The sequence below is a fragment of the Prinia subflava genome, chromosome 12 (genome assembly GCF_021018805.1).
Source record: "Prinia subflava isolate CZ2003 ecotype Zambia chromosome 12, Cam_Psub_1.2, whole genome shotgun sequence".
Taxonomy (NCBI): Eukaryota; Metazoa; Chordata; class Aves; order Passeriformes; family Cisticolidae; genus Prinia; species Prinia subflava.
Window position 1 is genome coordinate 14611228 of NC_086258.1, and position 17818 is coordinate 14629045.

Here is a 17818-nt window from a genome sequence, read left to right on the forward strand (position 1 = left end):
TGGACTGTTGACAAAGTGTAATGCTGCTTCTTTTTACAATATGACAAAGGCTTTCCCAAGAAATGTTTAAAGGCTCAAAGGTGTTCTAGAAACCTGGAGGCTTGAGTTCTAAATGCCACCCTGGAGTTGCATTTACTTCTGTTGCTGGCCACTATGTCATTAACGAATTCTCAATTTTTCTTTAATTAGGTGTGGTTCAAGTTCAGCAAAAGGTATTGGGTATCATTCCATCAACTACAGGTGCAAGTCAAACCTTTACTTCATTCCAGCCAAGGACAGCAACTGTTACCATTAGGCCAAACACCACAGGGACATTAGGAACAACAAGCACTTCACAAGTAAGATGTTTTCCTGGTTATTTAACTCAAAAAAGTGTGGCTGCATAGATGTTAAGTTATTGGCAGATAATGAAAGTTCTGGCTAATCACTTTTCAATATTTTTGGCTCGTCTCAGCAATGCCGTGTATGGATCCTTTATTCCAAAGAGGTACAACAGCTCCCTCCAGTCGGGAAAACTAAAAACACACATGGAAAAACACTCAGGGAGTATTCCAAAGGCTTTTCCCTCAGGTTTACAGGTGTTCTCCTCTCTGTGTGCACAGGTGGTGCAGGGGACCCCGCTGCGCCCCGGGATGACGGTGATCCGGACCCCGCTGCAGCAGTCCGCCCTGGGCAAGACCATCATCCGAACCCCTGTAGTGGTGCAACAAGGTATTCTGCCAGCCAGTAGGTTCACTTTAATATTTCAATCCCCAGTGTGAAATCCATGGTTTGTTTCTTCATCAATTCCTTGTGTGTTGTTGTGTCCCAACGCTAAAATCCCTCGTTTTGGTGCTTGACTAATTCCTTTTTCAGCTTTTGGATGTGTTGCTTGGAGGCTTTGTCAATGTTATTCATCATTGGCACTGGGAAATGTAGTACTTAATTTTAAGTCCATTCATTTGAGAAAAACTAACCTGAAAAACCCTAAAACACACAGAGTAATTGTGCATTGAGAAAGCCTTTTTTTTGTATGTTTTTTCTTAAAGAAAAGCTCAGTGTTTGAAGTATTCCATATGCATGCAACCTTAGTTAAAACGAGTTTACAAACATTTTTCAATCACACAAATGGTTTGTAAAGAAAATTTATGTGCAAACTGCAGTGTTTGTTTCACCTATCTGATCACCATCACACCCCATTGCAATTTGTGACTTGGAGGTTTGCTGTGCTCATGGTTAAAAAGCAGAAAATGTGTTTCTTAGCCGAAATTCTTCTCTTACAGGTCAGACTCAGCAAGTGGTGACTCAGATAATCAGGGGTCAGCCTGTCTCAACAGCAGTTTCTAGTACCAGCACAGCTCCTTCCAGCAGCGGGCAGAAAACCATCACAAGTTCTGGAACAGCCCCCCAAGTTCAGCCACAGACCCCAACGCCGCCCCCTCGCCCTCAGCAGGGCCAGGTGAAGCTCACAATGGCTCAGCTCACCCAGCTCACACAAGGACAGGTACAGCACTGGAGCAGCCCTGGGGTGGAAATGTGCTAACACCCATCCAGCCTTTGCATTTCAGCAATCTAGTGCCTGTGCTCTTAAATTTATGTGTCTGCCTTCATTTAGGGTGAGCATTGGCATAATTACAGACTGAAAGCAGTTTAAATAGTAAATAAATATAATAAATAGTAAATACAAAGGAAGTAGTTTTATAGTAAAGCTTTAACTCATGCTTCCTGTTGTATTTCCCAGTAAGGTAACTGGCATCAGGGAAAAAAAGCTTTAATAGCCATAAGGAACATAATTATTCTGACATAATTATTCTGTATGGCCTGTTTTGTAGACATTCAGATCATGATTTTGATTACTTGTCTTGGGATTTGATGTGAAGGGCAGGCCCTGGCACAGGGTGCCCAGAGAAGCTGTGGCTGCCCCATCCCTGGAAGTGTCTGAGCCCAGGCTGGATGGGGCTTGGAGCAACCTGGGATAGTGGAAGGTGTGGGTGGAACTGGGTGAAGCTTTAAGGTCTCTCCCAACCTAAACCATCCTGTGATTCTCTGAGTTTCTACACCAAAGACTCAGAGTTTTTGTATTCTGTTCTGTGGGTTCACAAAATGTGTAACTCCAACCCAGTCACCTGTTGGCAGTAGAACTATTGAGAGTCCTTGAGTATTTCATTATCTTATATGCTAGTTTTGGCTTTTAGGAGTATGGTGATAAATATGTTGAATTCTGAAATCCAAACTCTTTATTTTCAGCAAAGTCTGTCTAAGAATTATGTCACTAATACATCAATATTAACTTTTTTTTAGGGTGGCAATCAAGGCTTAACTGTGGTAATTCAGGGACAAGGTCAAACTACTGGTCAGTTACAATTGATCCCTCAGGGTGTGACTGTGATACCTGGTCCAGGACAGCAGCTTATGCAAGCAGCTATGCCAAATGGTACAATTCAGAGATTTCTGTTCACCCCACTGCCAGCAGCTGCTACTACAGCCAGCACAACTACAACCACCGTTTCTACTTCGACCTCGGGTAAGCATCGTTGTGTTCAGCACAAAAGAAGCTTCAATTTCAATTGCATGAGAGTGGAGGTGGAGCTGGACATTGTCTGTTACTGCAGTAAATTGGAAGCGTATTGCAGCGTTGTTGAGTTCCCGCGTGGAGTTTTGCAGTAGTTGCAGAGGGTTTGGATTATCAAGGCTCAATTAATGGTCTGGTTTGTGTCGTTGCAGCCGCAGGGGAAGCGAAGCCGGCCCTGCAGGCTGCGGCAGCGCCGGCCGTGCCCGCGGGGCAGGGCCCGTCCCAGGGCCAGCCCGGCCCGGCCGCGGCACAGCCCGCGGGGGCTCCGCAGCCCGAGGCCCCGAGCCAGCCCGACGCTCCCGGTGACCCCACGGCAGCCCCCGAAGCTCAGCCTGCCAAATCTCCAGCCCAGTCTCCAGCCCAGGCCCCGGGGCTCTCTGCAGCGCCAGGCCCGATGCAGCCGCCGCCCGCGGGCCAGGCCCAGGCTCAGCATCCAGCTCAGGTGCAAACTCCAACCCGACTGCCCAGTCCGGTGTGGCCCCACGCTCCCATACAAATCCCAGCTCACACCTCGGGCTCAACCCTTGCAAGTTTAAATCAGGTTCCTTTGAAGTGCCCAGCTCATCCTCAGCTGCAGCTTCAGCAGCCTCTAACAGGTGTTATTGCAGTGCCTGAGCTCCAGCAGCGAGTGGAAGTCCTCTCTGAGCTGCAGCCCTGTCCTGTGGCTCAGCTCGGAGCCCAGCAGGGCAGCAAGCCCCAGCCCAAGCTGCAGTTCCCTCCTGAGCTCCAGTGCAGGAGCCCAGCGCAGGCTGAGCACGTGGGCAGTGTGGTGGCAGTGCCAGCAGCCAGTGTGCAGCAGCAGCTGCACAGAGTTCAGCAGCTCAGGGAACAGCAGCAGGAGAGAAAGCAGCAACAGACAGAAATTAAACATGAGCACACCCTTCAGGCTTCTAATCAAAGTGACATTATCCAGAAACAGGTAAAGTTAACAGAAGGAAATTAGCACTTAATGAATGAAAGAAATCTAATTTGAAATGCCTGTTCTTGTGAACGGTGTTAATACATTTGATAGGCAGTTCATTTGATTCTTTCAAAGATAGTGCTCGATTGCTATTGGCAATTTAATGACACGTTCCGAGTTAATTCAGCACATCAAGTCACTTGTACCATGTTTGCATTCTTCTGTCACCTTGATTCATCTCACCATTAGCTGCTGGGACAAATCCATCTCTATTCTCAATTCAGGAAAGATAGGACAGAGCTAGGAGGGCTCAGATGGACAGAATACAGGTGCAGTACTTCCATTACCTGAAAACTGAGGTTCCAAAGAGGTATCTGAATTGTGATGCTGTTGGATGGCTGAGGGGCTTAAAAAATATATAACGAGTCTTACCACTTCTAAAATAAAACAACCAGTCACTGAGGAAATGCATTTAGTTACATTACATTTAGTTCCTGGGTTCATACTTGACATAAGCAAAATATCCTCCTCTGGGGATGATGTTCTTTTTCAATTTCTTTTTCAATTGTCAAATAATTGTTTTAAACAAGCACTGCTCCCCTGATAAAATCAAGTTTATTTTATCACTCAGTGAAATAAATGACATTTTAACTTGGGAAATGTCCTGGTTCTCCCCATAATACTGTGAAATACTGGCTAAGTTTTCATCTTTTATTTTGGATTCATCTACCATCCTATCATCCTACAGGTGGTTATGAAGCAGAATGCTGTCATAGAACATTTGAAACAGAAGAAGACACTGACTCCAGCTGAGAGGGAAGAAAATCAGAGGTGAATGTGCATCACAGTGCATCCTTAGATGTCAAATTCTCCATTTATTACATCTTTTAGTGGTGTCATAATGAAATACTGGTTTGTAAAAACCTGCTTAAAGAAGTATTGCCATTTAAAATTGGTTAGAGTAATACTTAAAAGTAACTTTCATAATGATTTTATTTCATCTTGTATAATCTTAATTGTATTTTGATAACATGTTCTTTAAGTAATGTTGGATACTGAGTTTGAAGCTGGCCACAGTTTTTAAACTCAAGTAAAGGAGCACAGAATGGAGAATGAATGCTTCTGCTGCAAAGAAAAGCCTGGGTTTTGTTTGTCCTTTATCATGGCCATGTGTTTCCATTCTTGTCCCTGCACATCCCACTCTGCAGAAGGAGCTGAAGAGTTGGAAGACAGATTGACAAACTGAGAGAGTTTATGCTTGAAGCTGCTAAACAGAAATTTGCAGTGTTTGTCATTTGTCTTGGAATTATTTTGACTCCTTTTCACTCACGCAGTCGCTCCAATTAGAGAATCACAAGTGTGTGTCAGATACTAAGAAAAAGAAGAGTATGTTCTATAAAATTTTGATCATCCAATCACAAGCTCAGTTGATTACAACACTATCCCTGGGTGCCACTCCTTTATTGTTCACAGTGGCATAAAGAAAAGGGTTTATTGGGTGTGCTCTTCATTTTGTGGTGTCAGACAGCCAAATAGGTGTTTCGACTGACAAAAGTCCAATTTAAGAGAAAGATGAAACAAATAGTTCTAACGAGCTTAGTTCGTGGTGCAGCTGCCTTTCCATCTCACTGATTTATTCTTCTTCAAAAATACAATGTGAGGACCTTTAGTCTGTGAAAAAACCAGACTAAACCAAGTAGATACAGTGCAGGTATAAAGAGCCAACTAAACCAAATTGTATGGCCATATAACTATTTATTTACATATTCCATTTGGCATCAAAATCCAGCTGTCTGTCAAAGGATAAAATGTCTGAGACTGCAGAGTTGCCAGCAGCTGCTTGTCCTGGCCATTGCTATTCTGCTGTTTCCTCTCAGCTCAATGGGAGTTGTTTCTCATGGTCACTCTGGCAACGAGAAGCATTTGGTTTTCTAATGGTTTTGGAAATAATGGGGAAGGGAAAAGTAAATTCAGAAGAACCAAAATACACTCATTTTCTACTTGAAACATAAAGCAAAAGAAATGAAAGGTGCAAAATAAGCGAGCAGGAAAATAGATTTATAGTTGAAGGTACAACAAACTGGCGAAAAACTAATCTTGAGCTGTCATTAGTGGAGAAATTGGGAACTGTTTATAGTGAATTCTGTACAGTGAAACGTGCTTGCCAGTCCTTATGCCAAAACACAAAATCTTGGTAGGATCTCGTGGTCACTGAAGCATAGAAATGTCTGTTTTTGAAGAAGTTACAGCCTTCCAACTTACTTCCATCCTACATCAGAATAAAAATCCAGCTCTTTCAAACAAATTGTGGAAACTGAATTGAGTGAAAATTTCTCATCCTACTCAAGCCAAAGCTTTGTTGGGAGTCGGATGGGGGAGGGGAGGAACAATTAGCACTCAGATCATTTAAGTGAAATTGGGACTGGCCCTCTTGAGCCTAACAAGGGGCTTGATCTCTCCCAGCAGTGCTCTAGTAAGTAAGAAGGAGTGGAAGCACTGGATGTTGCTAAATTTACCTTGTACATCTTAGGAAATACAATAATGAGCTTGCAGCGACTGGAGAATTGATTCTGCATTCTCAACTGGGAGTAAACAGGCAGCTCAGCACAATGTCCTTTTCCTTTATTCCTTCCCCAGAATGATTGTGTGCAACCAAGTGATGAAATATATTCTGGATAAGATAGACAAAGAGGAAAAGCAGGCAGCTAAGAAGCGGAAGCGAGAAGAGAGCGTGGAGCAGAAGCGCAGCAAACAGAACGCGACCAAGCTCTCAGCTCTGCTTTTCAAGCATAAAGAGCAGCTGAAAGCTGAAATACTGAAAAAAAGAGCACTTCTGGACAAAGATCTACAGATTGAAGTGCAGGTAAGGACACAGTCTCAAAGGCTAATTTGATGTTAAGCTGGGGAGAACATTTCTGTGTTAATCTTTGTTTGCTCAGTGAGATTTTAAGGAAATTTACAGGAAGAAGCTGTGGTTGTGGATCTCTGCAAAGCTACTCATGTCCTTTGAGGGCCTCTTGGTTTTCTTCTGGACTGAAATTACCTTCTTTAGTGAAACAGCTTCTGATAAGTTCCAACTAGTGGGCCATTGTAGCCCAAGGGTGTCATCCCTTAATATTATGTGAATTGTGGGTTCAGAACATGAAAAATGCATATTTAAATGGATTTAATTGTTTTCTTTTGATTAAGCTTGGGGATTTTTGCCTAAATTTTAACCCTGTCTTGCAATAATCATATGAAGTGCCTGCCTCTATTTATTCATTTAATACACTTCAGGAGGAGCTAAAGAAAGACTTGACTAAAATTAAGAAAGAAAAAGAAAGAGCCCAGGCAGCAGCTGCTGCAGCAGCAGCCGCAGCCGCTGCAGCCGCCGCCGCTGCCCCGCCACCGCCGCCACCAGTGCCACCAGCACCGCCACAGCTGCCAGCAGCCAGTGTCACCTCCTCCTCCTCCACCACTGTCCCTGTGCCAGTCTCCTCCCAGAAGAGGAAACGAGAGGAGGAGAAAGATTCCTCGGCTTCCAAGTCCAAGAAAAAGAAAATGATTTCTACTACCTCAAAGGAAACGAAGAAGGACACAAAGCTTTACTGCATCTGTAAAACGCCTTACGACGAGTCCAAGTGAGTAGCGATGCCACAGCCCCTCCTGCATGTCCTTAGCCTTAGGTGCAGTGTCAGCCCTTAGCACCAGGCAGTGCTAGAAGTGGAGCTAGTGGCAGATTATTGCAGGGATCACTGAGGTATAGAGAATAAAGTTTCTATTTTCCACTAGCAGTTACAGATATTAACATACTCGAGTGATGCTGTTCCTGTGCGTGGTTTATATTTTACTCGTTTGCATGTCTCCATTGTGTGACCTTCCTGTCTCACATGCACATACTCTTCTTTATTTCCCTCCGCTCTGTTACTCTTTCTTTTGCCGTTTTGCCTCTGCCTCAGAAGCAAGTGACAATTTGGTTTGAGCAATTCCTTGTGAAGAAATAGCTGATGTTCTTCAGGAGTGGCTTTGGTACCATCTTCCAATAAATGACTTTTTTTTTTGTAAGGCAGTAGCCAGTAAAGGGGGCTCCAAGTCACTGGACTGCAGTTCACTTTGGACAATGTTTCAGGGAGAAATGGTTTCCATGCGTTATTATTTGCATGCCAGGGTTGATAAAAATGAATATTTAAGCATTTGACAAAGTGAAAACTGCAGTTCTCTGTAGTTTGATTGTGACTGTGAATAAGGATAAGTGTTTCTGCTGTGTGCAGTGCTTGTGAAGAGATGGTGTAAGTGCTGGAGTGGAGAATCCAGTGGATTCCAGGGGATAGTGCTGCATGTTCCTGCTTCAGCTAGAGGTGACTAACAGCAGTGGTTAGCAGTGGTTAACATCTGAGAGTTAGAGATGGATGTGTGATAAATTTGACATCAGACCAATTCCTAGTAAGTGACAATACCCAAAAGTATGAACTGGTACTGTCTGATGGTACTTTAAGGGCTGGTAACAGGCAAACCATAGATCTGGAGTGGTGCATTCACTCCATGGTCATGGTTCTTCATTACAAGTTTAGGGCCAGGACTAGGGGACCTTTTGAGGTTCCTTCTAGCCTTTTCTGAGTTTTAATTATGTCTTTTAACAAAGTTGAGATATTTGAGGGGTTTTTTATCTCAATTTTGAGTAGTTCTGAGCATTGCACTTTGACTTCAGTGTGGAAATGTGGCTGCTCCCTGGAGTGCCAGTGCTGCAGGAAGAGCAGAGTGATGCTCTGGCTGTTAGGTCACTGTCACCTCTGAGGGGTGTCCCCAGCCTCACTTTGTGTTTGTGCCAGGTTTTCTGTCACCCAGTGTACTTAGGAGGGTCCCTGTTCTCTGGTGGTGATACCAGAGGTTTGTGTTACTGCACCTGGACTTAGTGAGTGAGCAAAGGAATTTGTGTGTCAGAGTTTGTGTTGACTCCAGTGGTCATAGAGTGAATTTTGGTAGCTTGAATTGAGAACTGTGCTTCAGTGCACTGAAGAAAACTTCAAGAAAATGAAATGTTAATAACTCAGTAGTATCCTTAGCAATATGGTTGAGCTCTGCTGCTTTGCTTTCTGTGAATCTTGAATTTGGTGTTCCTACAAATGATGCTTGTACTGTTGAAATGCATAATCCTTTTGCTGTTTGGAAAGGAATTAGTCAAGTTTTAAAACAGTTTTCTGAGGGTTTTTTCTAATTTTTTCATATATATGTAGGCATTGGATCGTCCTCTTTGTGCTGATGTCTCTTTTCTACTTCAGAAAAGATAGGTGTGCTACTTGAAAAGCCAAGCTGTGGTATTTTATGAATACCCTGTGTGGTTTTTTTTTGGTTTAGTAAAACCTTGTAAGTTGCTTTGTGCTGTGTATTTTATTGCAAATCTCTTTATGTTTAGTTCTGATTCACGATACTCCAGGATTACAGGGATTTGCTGATACTGTTTTCAAGGATGGTCAGTAAGGATATCTTTCTAAGATTCCTGCTTAGATTCCAATTTATTTGATAATCATAATGTGGCACCTGCCCCACATTCCAGGGGCGAGGTTTGGTGTCTGTGCCTGGGTGGAAATGTTCTCCCACATCACCAGGAGCAGACACAGCCCCTCTGGGGAAGGGGCACGGCCTGAGCTGCTGAGAGCTGTCAGAATCTATGTCTAGCCATTCTTTATGGAAATTGGGTGGTGTGATATTTATTTTAGGACTTGCCTGACTGAAGAACAAGAGAAAAGGCTGGATCTGAGTGTCCAGGCTGTGTGCAGAGGCCCAGGAAATCAGAGATGCTTCCTGTGGAGCACGGGGTAGCCAGTGCCCTGTTGGTGCCGTGGTGTCCCCAGGGTGCTGCCTGCAGGCTGACAGGGTGGCAGGAATTGCTCCAGCAGCACCTGGCAGGGGGTTGAGGTCTCCAAAACCCAGGAGGATGCAGGTTCTGAGTCCGCTTGCTTTTGCTTAGGCAGAGAGAATGGATGTGAGCGTCGCCCATCTGGTTGTCACTGGTCATAGGTGTGTTCTGAGAGATCCATACACGAGTTACAAACATCCTGGCATAATATTTTACACTTTTGTCACATCATTCTGTGCAAGGTCGCATCCCCATGACTCTGTCCCTGGTTCCCTTCACTTTGTGTCATACCATACCTGGTTCTGTCACACAGCTGTGTCTGAGAGGAGACATTATTCACTCCAAATTTCACTTTGTCGCAGTTTTAAGTAGTTTATTATTAGTTTTTCAGTGTACATCCCCGCTCCAAAAAACCCCACCAAGATTTAAAATTGACAGTCATGCCCTGGCCCCATTTTCTTTCGTATCATTTTACACCAAGACGTACCTACACACTGCTGGTTGCATGTCCTTGTAGTGTACTTGTAACTCCTAGTTGGTGTTTGCGCTTTGCTTTTATTTTTTAAATTAACTGAGACCTACATTTTCAAACCTTAAGGAAACATTTCAGTGGCTTTTGAGCTGCAATTTTGAAAATGTAAACCTTTTCCTTTGGCCTTGTCTTTTTGTGCCTTTGACAGTTTTTCACACACACATTGCAGACAGTAGATTTTTAGCCCATAGCTTTGCCAAAGTCTGGTTACATATTGATATGTACATTTTAATACATGTGCATTTTGATGACTTTTCGAATTAAAATTGACCCCAGTGGCCTTACTGGCAGTCTAGCTGCAGCATGAGATGTTAGTTTGTAAGGATAGGGAGCAGGGAAGCTGAGACAGAAAGTAGCCCAGCATCAAGTGCATCAGAGAGAAATGCAGGGAAAAGTGCCATGCCATTTGAAATGACAATTACATTGTCATTTTCATTGTGAACACTTTTAGGTTCTATATTGGCTGTGATCTTTGTACTAACTGGTATCATGGAGAATGTGTTGGAATCACAGAAAAGGAGGCTAAGAAAATGGATGTGTACATCTGTAATGAGTGTAAACGGGCACAAGAGGGCAGCAGTGAGGAGTTGTACTGTATCTGCAGAACACCTTATGATGAGTCGCAGTGAGTTCGGATAAGAACCTCTTATTCCATGTCTAGGTAGCAAAACTGCTCTGACTGTGCTTTCCTGTTCCTTGCAAAGAGTAAAAAACGAGTTATTCTGCATATATTGTATTCGTTCGTAATACAAATTGCTTTCCAGTAATTGTCTCCCCCTCCTGAATGTTTGTGTTCAGTAAATGTTTAGGAAAAGTGAAGTTTCTCAGGGTGGTCAAAATGTATTGTGGTTTTTATTTTTAACAACTACTAAAACGTCATGTACTTTAAGTTGGGATTTATTTTATTTTATTTTATTTCTTTATTTTCTTTAACAGGGGATGGTTAGAAACACTAAAAGACAAATGCTATTTTTAGTGGATTTTTTATGCTTTAATTTGATCTGACTGGAGAACATAATTTTAGTATGGGGGTATATGGTTGGTATATGATTATATATATGTGAAATATGTACATCTTTTATTGTAAGGCTTTGTGTCATAGAGTACTCCCTCTGTATTCAGTTCAAGACTAAAGCTTCCATATGAAAAGTGCTTGTATGGAGTGAAACAAGCCCTAGTTCTAGTCCAGTTTGTGCAAAATGCACCTTGAATTGGTTTGGATACTGGCTGGGTGAGATTTCTGGCTTTACACTGTTCCTTTCATCTCTAAAGCAGAGAAATTATTTTTGAAATCTTGATTGCTTGAAAGTATAAAATGTAGGCACATGTTGTGAAATGGTCTGTAAATACAAGAGCAGTTGGAGCAGAATTTGTCACTCTGAACTCTGTCGTTACCTGTTGTCTTTAATCACGCCAAGTATCTGCTTGTGTGCAGGGGATGCCAGGTTTATGTGTTTAAAAACAACCTGGATTTGCAGTAGATGCAGCCACTGACGTTTGGCTTGGCTCTTGCAGGTTTTACATTGGCTGTGACCGCTGTCAGAACTGGTACCACGGGCGCTGCGTGGGCATCCTGCAGAGCGAGGCGGATCTCATCGACGAGTACGTGTGTCCCCAGTGCCAGTCCACAGAGGATGCCATGACCGTGCTCAGCCCTCTCACTGACAAAGACTACGAAGGGCTGAGGAGGGTCCTGCGCTCCTTGCAGGTGAGGACAAGGCTGGCAGCACCAGCGAGTGGGACAGACCCCGTGGGTCTGGAGGAAAAGGAGATTTCTCCTTATTGGCGCTGAGATTTGAGGGAATAGCAAAGCTGTGCCCTGTGTCAGCTGCAAACTCTCTTGGCCTTACTGTGCTGAGGAATATTTACAATAATTAGTAAGGCACTGCTCCTGAGTGTGTGAAGCTAAACAATCCCTTCAGTGAAAGGCTTTGAAAGGAAGCAGATTTAGAATCCCAAAGGGCAGAATGGGAACCCGACTGCACAGGGTATGGAAGGTGCAGTGTTCTGTTCTCAGATCAGTTTTCTGTGGGTTGTGATCCACATTCCTTACTCTGAGTGTTACCAGATTTCAGGAGTGTTCTCACAGGGGGTCATTATCAACATGTAAATGGTGGCATCCTGATAATAAGAATTATGTACACTGTCTGATATTTCTGGTTTGTCTGTCACTCCCAAATAGGCTTTTTCTGCTACAACTATAAAGAATTTCTAAGAATTCTGGTAAAATTCTTAAAATTATGATAACAGAAATCCTGTAAGTAATATTTTGCATTGTCCTGTGTTTTGCATACATTTATAAAAGCATATTAATTTCAGGGTACTTTGAAGCACTCTCAGTAAATTCATTCCATACTTTTCCATGCAGCCTGTTCAGCACAGTATCCTGTTATGTCTGAATTTCAGTTTCCTGTTTTGAAGCCCAACTACTGGGTCACTGACATTTAAAACTTTACCCAGCCATCAGATGAGAACTGGTTCCTTTTTCATATAATGCTGCACTTCTTCCTGAAATTCAACTCCAGACCCCAACAGATAAAAAGATGAAAATATTTACCTCTTAGTAGTGCCTAATTTAAGTTAATTTTCTGTTTTCATTCCCTCCTGTTTCCCTGCCAGGCTCACAAGATGGCATGGCCCTTCCTAGAACCAGTAGATCCCAACGATGCACCAGATTATTATGGTGTCATCAAAGAGCCAATGGGTAAGTGCTGCTGGGAACAGCCTGAGGGAGTGGGGTTGGGCTTTGGAATAACAAATTCATTTCCTGCTGACCAGTTCCAGCCATATTTTGCAAAATACACAGATTAGGCAGGTGAAACACTTTGATTTCTCACTGATACATTCAGGAGTTCGTCAAGGCTGTTTTATCTATTTCTAGGCTGACTCCTTCACTCTAAATACTGCCAGCCTTACAGATGGGCATGGAAGTCAGTGCAGCAATAGGGTAGAATTCATGGTTTTAAATTTCTTTATTTAAAGAGGACAATTATTTCCTGTCTTTGATGAGCTCCTCCTCCAAAGGTTGTGTACTCCAGAGGCTGAGGAGGAGGTGATGCTGTGGAAGTGTGACTTGCACCTTAAGATAGAGTTCAAAATTACCTTCCTCTGACTTGATAGTGTAGTAAATTCTGTATTATGTCTAATTTATCTTTAAAGCTGCAGGAACAAAAGGGATTCAGATGTTATTAATGTGGGCAAAGTAAAAGGGGAGATGCTGCAGCTTTCCAGTGCTTTACTCTGATCTTCTTAGAGTTCACCAGTTAAAACTGGATAAGCACTTGGATGTGAAACCCCCTGGGAAAATCTAACAGAAATGGTGTTGGGAATGTTATTCCTTTCCTTTCCTTCCAGATTTGAACCAATACCTTTTCAGATCTCTAAATGAGAGCCAGTGTGTCATTTGAGCTTTCTCACCTGCTCTTTACTCATTTAGAAATAGGAAAGTTCAGTTTATTATCTTGGCAAAATGTTGTGGTACACTGACTGAAAATAATATTTTGTTTAGGAACTGTGTCCTTTCCTGTTCCAAAGTTTTGGACTGTGCTGTTATGACAATGCTGAACAACTCTTATTCCACAATGGATGGGTTAAAGCTGATAAGGAAAGCTCAAATAACAGTATTATTGATGGAGTAAACAAAAGTGCTTTTAGCCCTTTCTGACTTCAGTAGGAGTAGAAGACATTTGTAATACCAGTTAATCTGAGTAAAATACACCAAGTAATCCAGACCCATCTGCAGTTGTTTGCACATTCTGGCATCGCTGGTATTTCAAAACAAGCACTTTAAGGCATTTTCCAAGGGCAGATAGTTGTTTTTCTGGCTAAAAGTGCCACTAGACATTTACACAGCTACATTTATATTAGGTTTTGTTCCTCTCCCTGTTTTTAATTGATATTTGCATTAAAATAGCACAATTAACTACTGACATCACCATTCCTGTCTCCTTAATGAGTCTGGTCAGTAAGGATGAGAGCTCTGGCATTTTGCATGACACTGCACTTGGAATCTTTCATCTGTGCCATGTCTGATGTGCACATGCCCATGAGAATCGATAGCTCATTCAAAGCAAGGCAGGAATTAAAAAATAATCAGGAGGTGGTGGCTGTACTTGGATCCTGATTGTCTGACCTTGTTTCCCCTCCATTTCAAGGCAGGGAGCTCCTTGCAAAGGTTTTCCCTGGTCATGGTGATTCTTGCATTTTCATAAAAGTTTTAAAAATTTTCATTTCTTGCATTCAATAAAAGCATTTTATTGAATTTACCTGCACACACAACATATTCATGCCTGGGTGTCTCTTCTGAGGGAGACCTGCTGCTGTCACCAGCATCCCTGGAAAAGCCTCTGTCCTGGCTAATGCTTTGTTTCCCACAGTCTTGACAACACAGATTTCTGTTTAGGATAAAAGTCTCTCATTTAAATAATCTTTGGTTTCTTTAAAGACCTTGCTACCATGGAAGAAAGAATCCTGAAACGCTACTACAAAAAGGTCACGGAGTTTGTGGCAGACATGACCAAAATTTTTGATAACTGCCGTTACTACAATCCAAGTGACTCCCCTTTTTACCAGTGTGCAGAAGTTCTCGAGTCTTTCTTTGTACAGAAACTAAAAGGATTTAAGGCAAGCAGGTAAGCTGCAGTGTTCCTAACCACAGGTGTTGTGTTGGCCCCTGAAATCTCCTTTCTGAGCTTATCTTGTGTTCACACAAGGATTTGCTCAATGCGCTTTCCTGGAAAATTTTGTCAAAATTAAGGCTTAAATATGATTTTGTGAATGTTGCTTTGGAATGTTTATTCAAAAGGAGTTGTTAAAAATTTGGATGGCATCATAAATTTGCAAAATTTGAGTAATACTTCAACTCATTGCTGCAGAAACCTTCATAATTTCTGATCAGGACAAACACTGTGTCTGAGCTGTGCTGATGTTCTACTCTGCAGTAACTATTTCTCATGCTAATAAGAGACAATCCTGCTGTGAAGTTTATAATCCAATGAAAGAAATTAAAATACTTCAGTGTTACTCCTCTCATCTTTTTATAATTTACCAACTTTGAAACAGGAGTAAGTAATGTTTAAAGTAGGATATGGAAAATGAAACAAAATTCAAAGTTTGCCTTTCAAAATCAAACTTTTAAATTTTTTTTCTGAAGAAGGCCTGATGTAGAGTGTTTCTCTTATGTAAGCATTCCTAAAAAAGAATATGCATTTTTCTTTCCAGTTCAATACTGCAGTATTGGTTTTTGTCAGGTATTTTTTAACCCATGTTTGTGTCACTGCCATTAGCTGTGTCCCCAGCACTCCCTGTGCTTGCACACTGATTTCATTGCTGCATCTTATTTGTTGCTGTTTTTCATTTATACCATCCGTCTTCTTTCTTTTCTTGCAGATTGTGATATCTTTAGTCTGAACTTTTTAACTGGAATCAGAACTGGATGTTGGGGTCACTTTCTTTTATTGTACAATCCAATGACATTAAACTGCCCTAAAAATCCAGATCATTTGTCTAAAAAGTAAATGTTGTTTTTGTTGCCAGCAGTCACGCTGGTGAACATAACTGTATTAACAAAAACTTGTTCCGTTCCTCAAATACTGTATTGAGAAAAATGAAAAATTAATCATGGAAAACCTTGTATTTTATTGTTTTAGTTTAAGTCACTAATAAAACTGTGAATGTCAAAGAGGAGTTTTGCTGAACTCTGCTTAGCAAAAATGTGATTTTTAACATGCCTGTTCAGTTTCTTTTTCTATTAAGTTAATCCAAAGACCTACTGAATAAATTTAAGTAGACCTTATTATAAATACTCACAACTAAAAATGTCTTTTTGCTTTCTTTTTGATGGACTACTATTATGTAAATATGTGAGTAAAACTGATTTCAGGCATTTGGGAGTTTCCCAGTGACACATTGCATTTTAGAAATAGTGAAATATTTGTACTCTGCAGGAGAAAATGGGCTTTAAATTCAGAGTGAGAATTACTATTTTTTCTGAAGGGGAAAAAAAAAAAGTGAAAGCAACATGGTGGTAATTCCCTCATTGTGATTTAGTTTTGACAACGCCTTGCAGCAACTGTGTTCTCCAAACTGAAGGGTGCTTAATTCTCCACTTTCTTCTGTATTCTGCAGGTCCCATAACAACAAACTGCAGTCTACAGCTTCCTAGAGTTCAGCGTGTTAACCAAACACACGAGCAAGGATCTGGTTGTCTGACAATTTTTAATTAAGGAGCCAGATGTTTTTAGTCAGGTTATCCTGACAAGACTTGATGTAAACTGCGTTTTTATTGGTCACAACAGTCAAATTATATTCTTGGCTTATTTTGTCCAAAGGACAAAGAAATAAAAATCGGCAGCACCACTTTCTTGTCAAGATCAAATTGTTGTACTATTGTGGCAGAAGCAGGAAAACTTTGTTTTGTTGAAGGAGAGAGAGAAAGAGAGCAAGAAAAAAGATACAGTAAATGGGGTCACGTTTAACTCCATGGAAATGCCACGTCTGTTCTTCAGTGAAGAAGCTGGTTTAAAGTCCACACAGAAAACTTTGACTGTATTTATTTATTGTTGCAAAAAAGACGCTTTTTTATTGCTGCCCTCATTTGTCAGCTAATTATTTTTTCTTATAAAATCCAGCCCCGGTTCCATGTAATCCATTCTGTATCTTAACATGATTCCTGTAGGTAAAAGTACAAGAAGACCTCTAGATGTCTTTTCTTTCTATGAAAGGAGCTGCTATGTACACATGTGCACACACACAGGACTGGGAATCAACAAGGAGTTTATCATTCATGGTAGATAAAAACAAGCTTGCATAAAAGTTGGGCTGAGTGGTCACGGACTACAGACTCTGTTGCCTTGAATATAACAAACAGTACAATTTGTCATTTACTCTGCACCAGACTGAACTGAGTAAAATCTATTTGAAGGTATCTTGTTTGTAAACATTTGTCAGATTCTAATTTTTTTTTCTTTTGTATTAAAATTCAAAATATGGATGTATATGAAACAAAATAAATGGAGATCCTTGTTCTCCCCACAGCCGTAGGTGTGTTTGAGTGTGCGCTGCCACGTGTGTGTGACACTTTGGGGATCAGTGCAGGGAGCAGGGGTGGGAATGGCCAGGAGTGAGCCCTGTTATCCTGACAAACATTCCCACAGCGGGGCCAGCAGGATTCTCCCGGCTGGGACAGGGCAGGAGGGGTTTGGGAGGTGTCCTTTCCCACCCGAGCTCCGGGAATGTGGAGCAGCCGCTGTAATTGGATCCCTGGGAGGCTCCTGTGGGAGCAGCGCTGCCCCCAGGGATGAACCGGAGCCCCAGAAGATGCAGATTGCACAGGAGGAGGTTTTTCTTTCTGGTACCCGTCTGTAGTTCCCAGCCCTGGTTCCTCTGCAGCTCCTCACCCACCTGCCCAGCTTTTGCACTAACTCACAGTCATCCTCTGTTCTGCAGTGGGCTGGGATTTACCTGATTTATGGATAAGCTCCTTTTGGGTTTAACCTCACACCTTGCTATGCAAGAACCTCCTCTGTTATTTTTCTTAAAAAAGATGTTGCTACTGACCACCCTTTCTTACACTTCCAGCTCAGGTGTTCAGGTTCTTCTGGGGGGATTTTATCTACTAAAAACCCGTGTGTTTTTGTACATGCAAATGTTGTCATTTAAACCTATCTGTGAAAATTACTAATTGTTTAGTGTGGAAACAATAATCCATTTATGCTTCTGAAAGTCAAAGAAGAGTAGTTGCATTTAGGTTATGTTGTCCTTTGACATTTTTTTTTAAATGCTGCATATTGTAAGCATTGTGTTTTAATGGGACAAGGAAAAATCTCACCTTTCACAGCACTGGGACATATCCTGCATCTCATCCCAACTTCTCAGCATTTCTGTACTATTTATTCATACCTAAATCCATATTGACATGATTTAAACCTTTCCTACCTGTAGGCAATAGATTGCTGTTTTTAACAAATTGTGGCAAACTGAAGAGTACTTTTTTGTACC

General features: G+C 41.8%; 1 protein-coding gene across 10 annotated transcripts in view; it reads left to right on the forward strand.

Annotated features, from left to right (window-relative positions):
* Positions 1-16854, forward strand: part of BPTF (bromodomain PHD finger transcription factor) — a 52350-nt gene extending 35496 nt beyond the window's left edge. For 6 of the 10 annotated variants that reach the window (XM_063409055.1, XM_063409058.1, XM_063409060.1 and 3 more), the window contains 13 exons: positions 190-338; positions 603-726; positions 1263-1483; positions 2281-2503; positions 2704-2993; positions 4201-4283; positions 6090-6315; positions 6729-7072; positions 10272-10445; positions 11336-11528; positions 12440-12524; positions 14265-14451; positions 15947-16854. In XM_063409055.1, the coding sequence (XP_063265125.1) occupies positions 190-338; positions 603-726; positions 1263-1483; positions 2281-2503; positions 2704-2993; positions 4201-4283; positions 6090-6315; positions 6729-7072; positions 10272-10445; positions 11336-11528; positions 12440-12524; positions 14265-14451; positions 15947-15983 (2336 nt within the window). In that variant the 3' untranslated portion in view covers positions 15984-16854. The remainder of the gene's footprint in view (positions 1-189; positions 339-602; positions 727-1262; positions 1484-2280; positions 2504-2703; positions 2994-4200; positions 4284-6089; positions 6316-6728; positions 7073-10271; positions 10446-11335; positions 11529-12439; positions 12525-14264; positions 14452-15946) is intronic. The other 4 variants (XM_063409056.1, XM_063409063.1, XM_063409061.1 and 1 more) reach the window with 3 other exon arrangements.
* Positions 16855-17818: the final 964 nt, after the last annotated feature.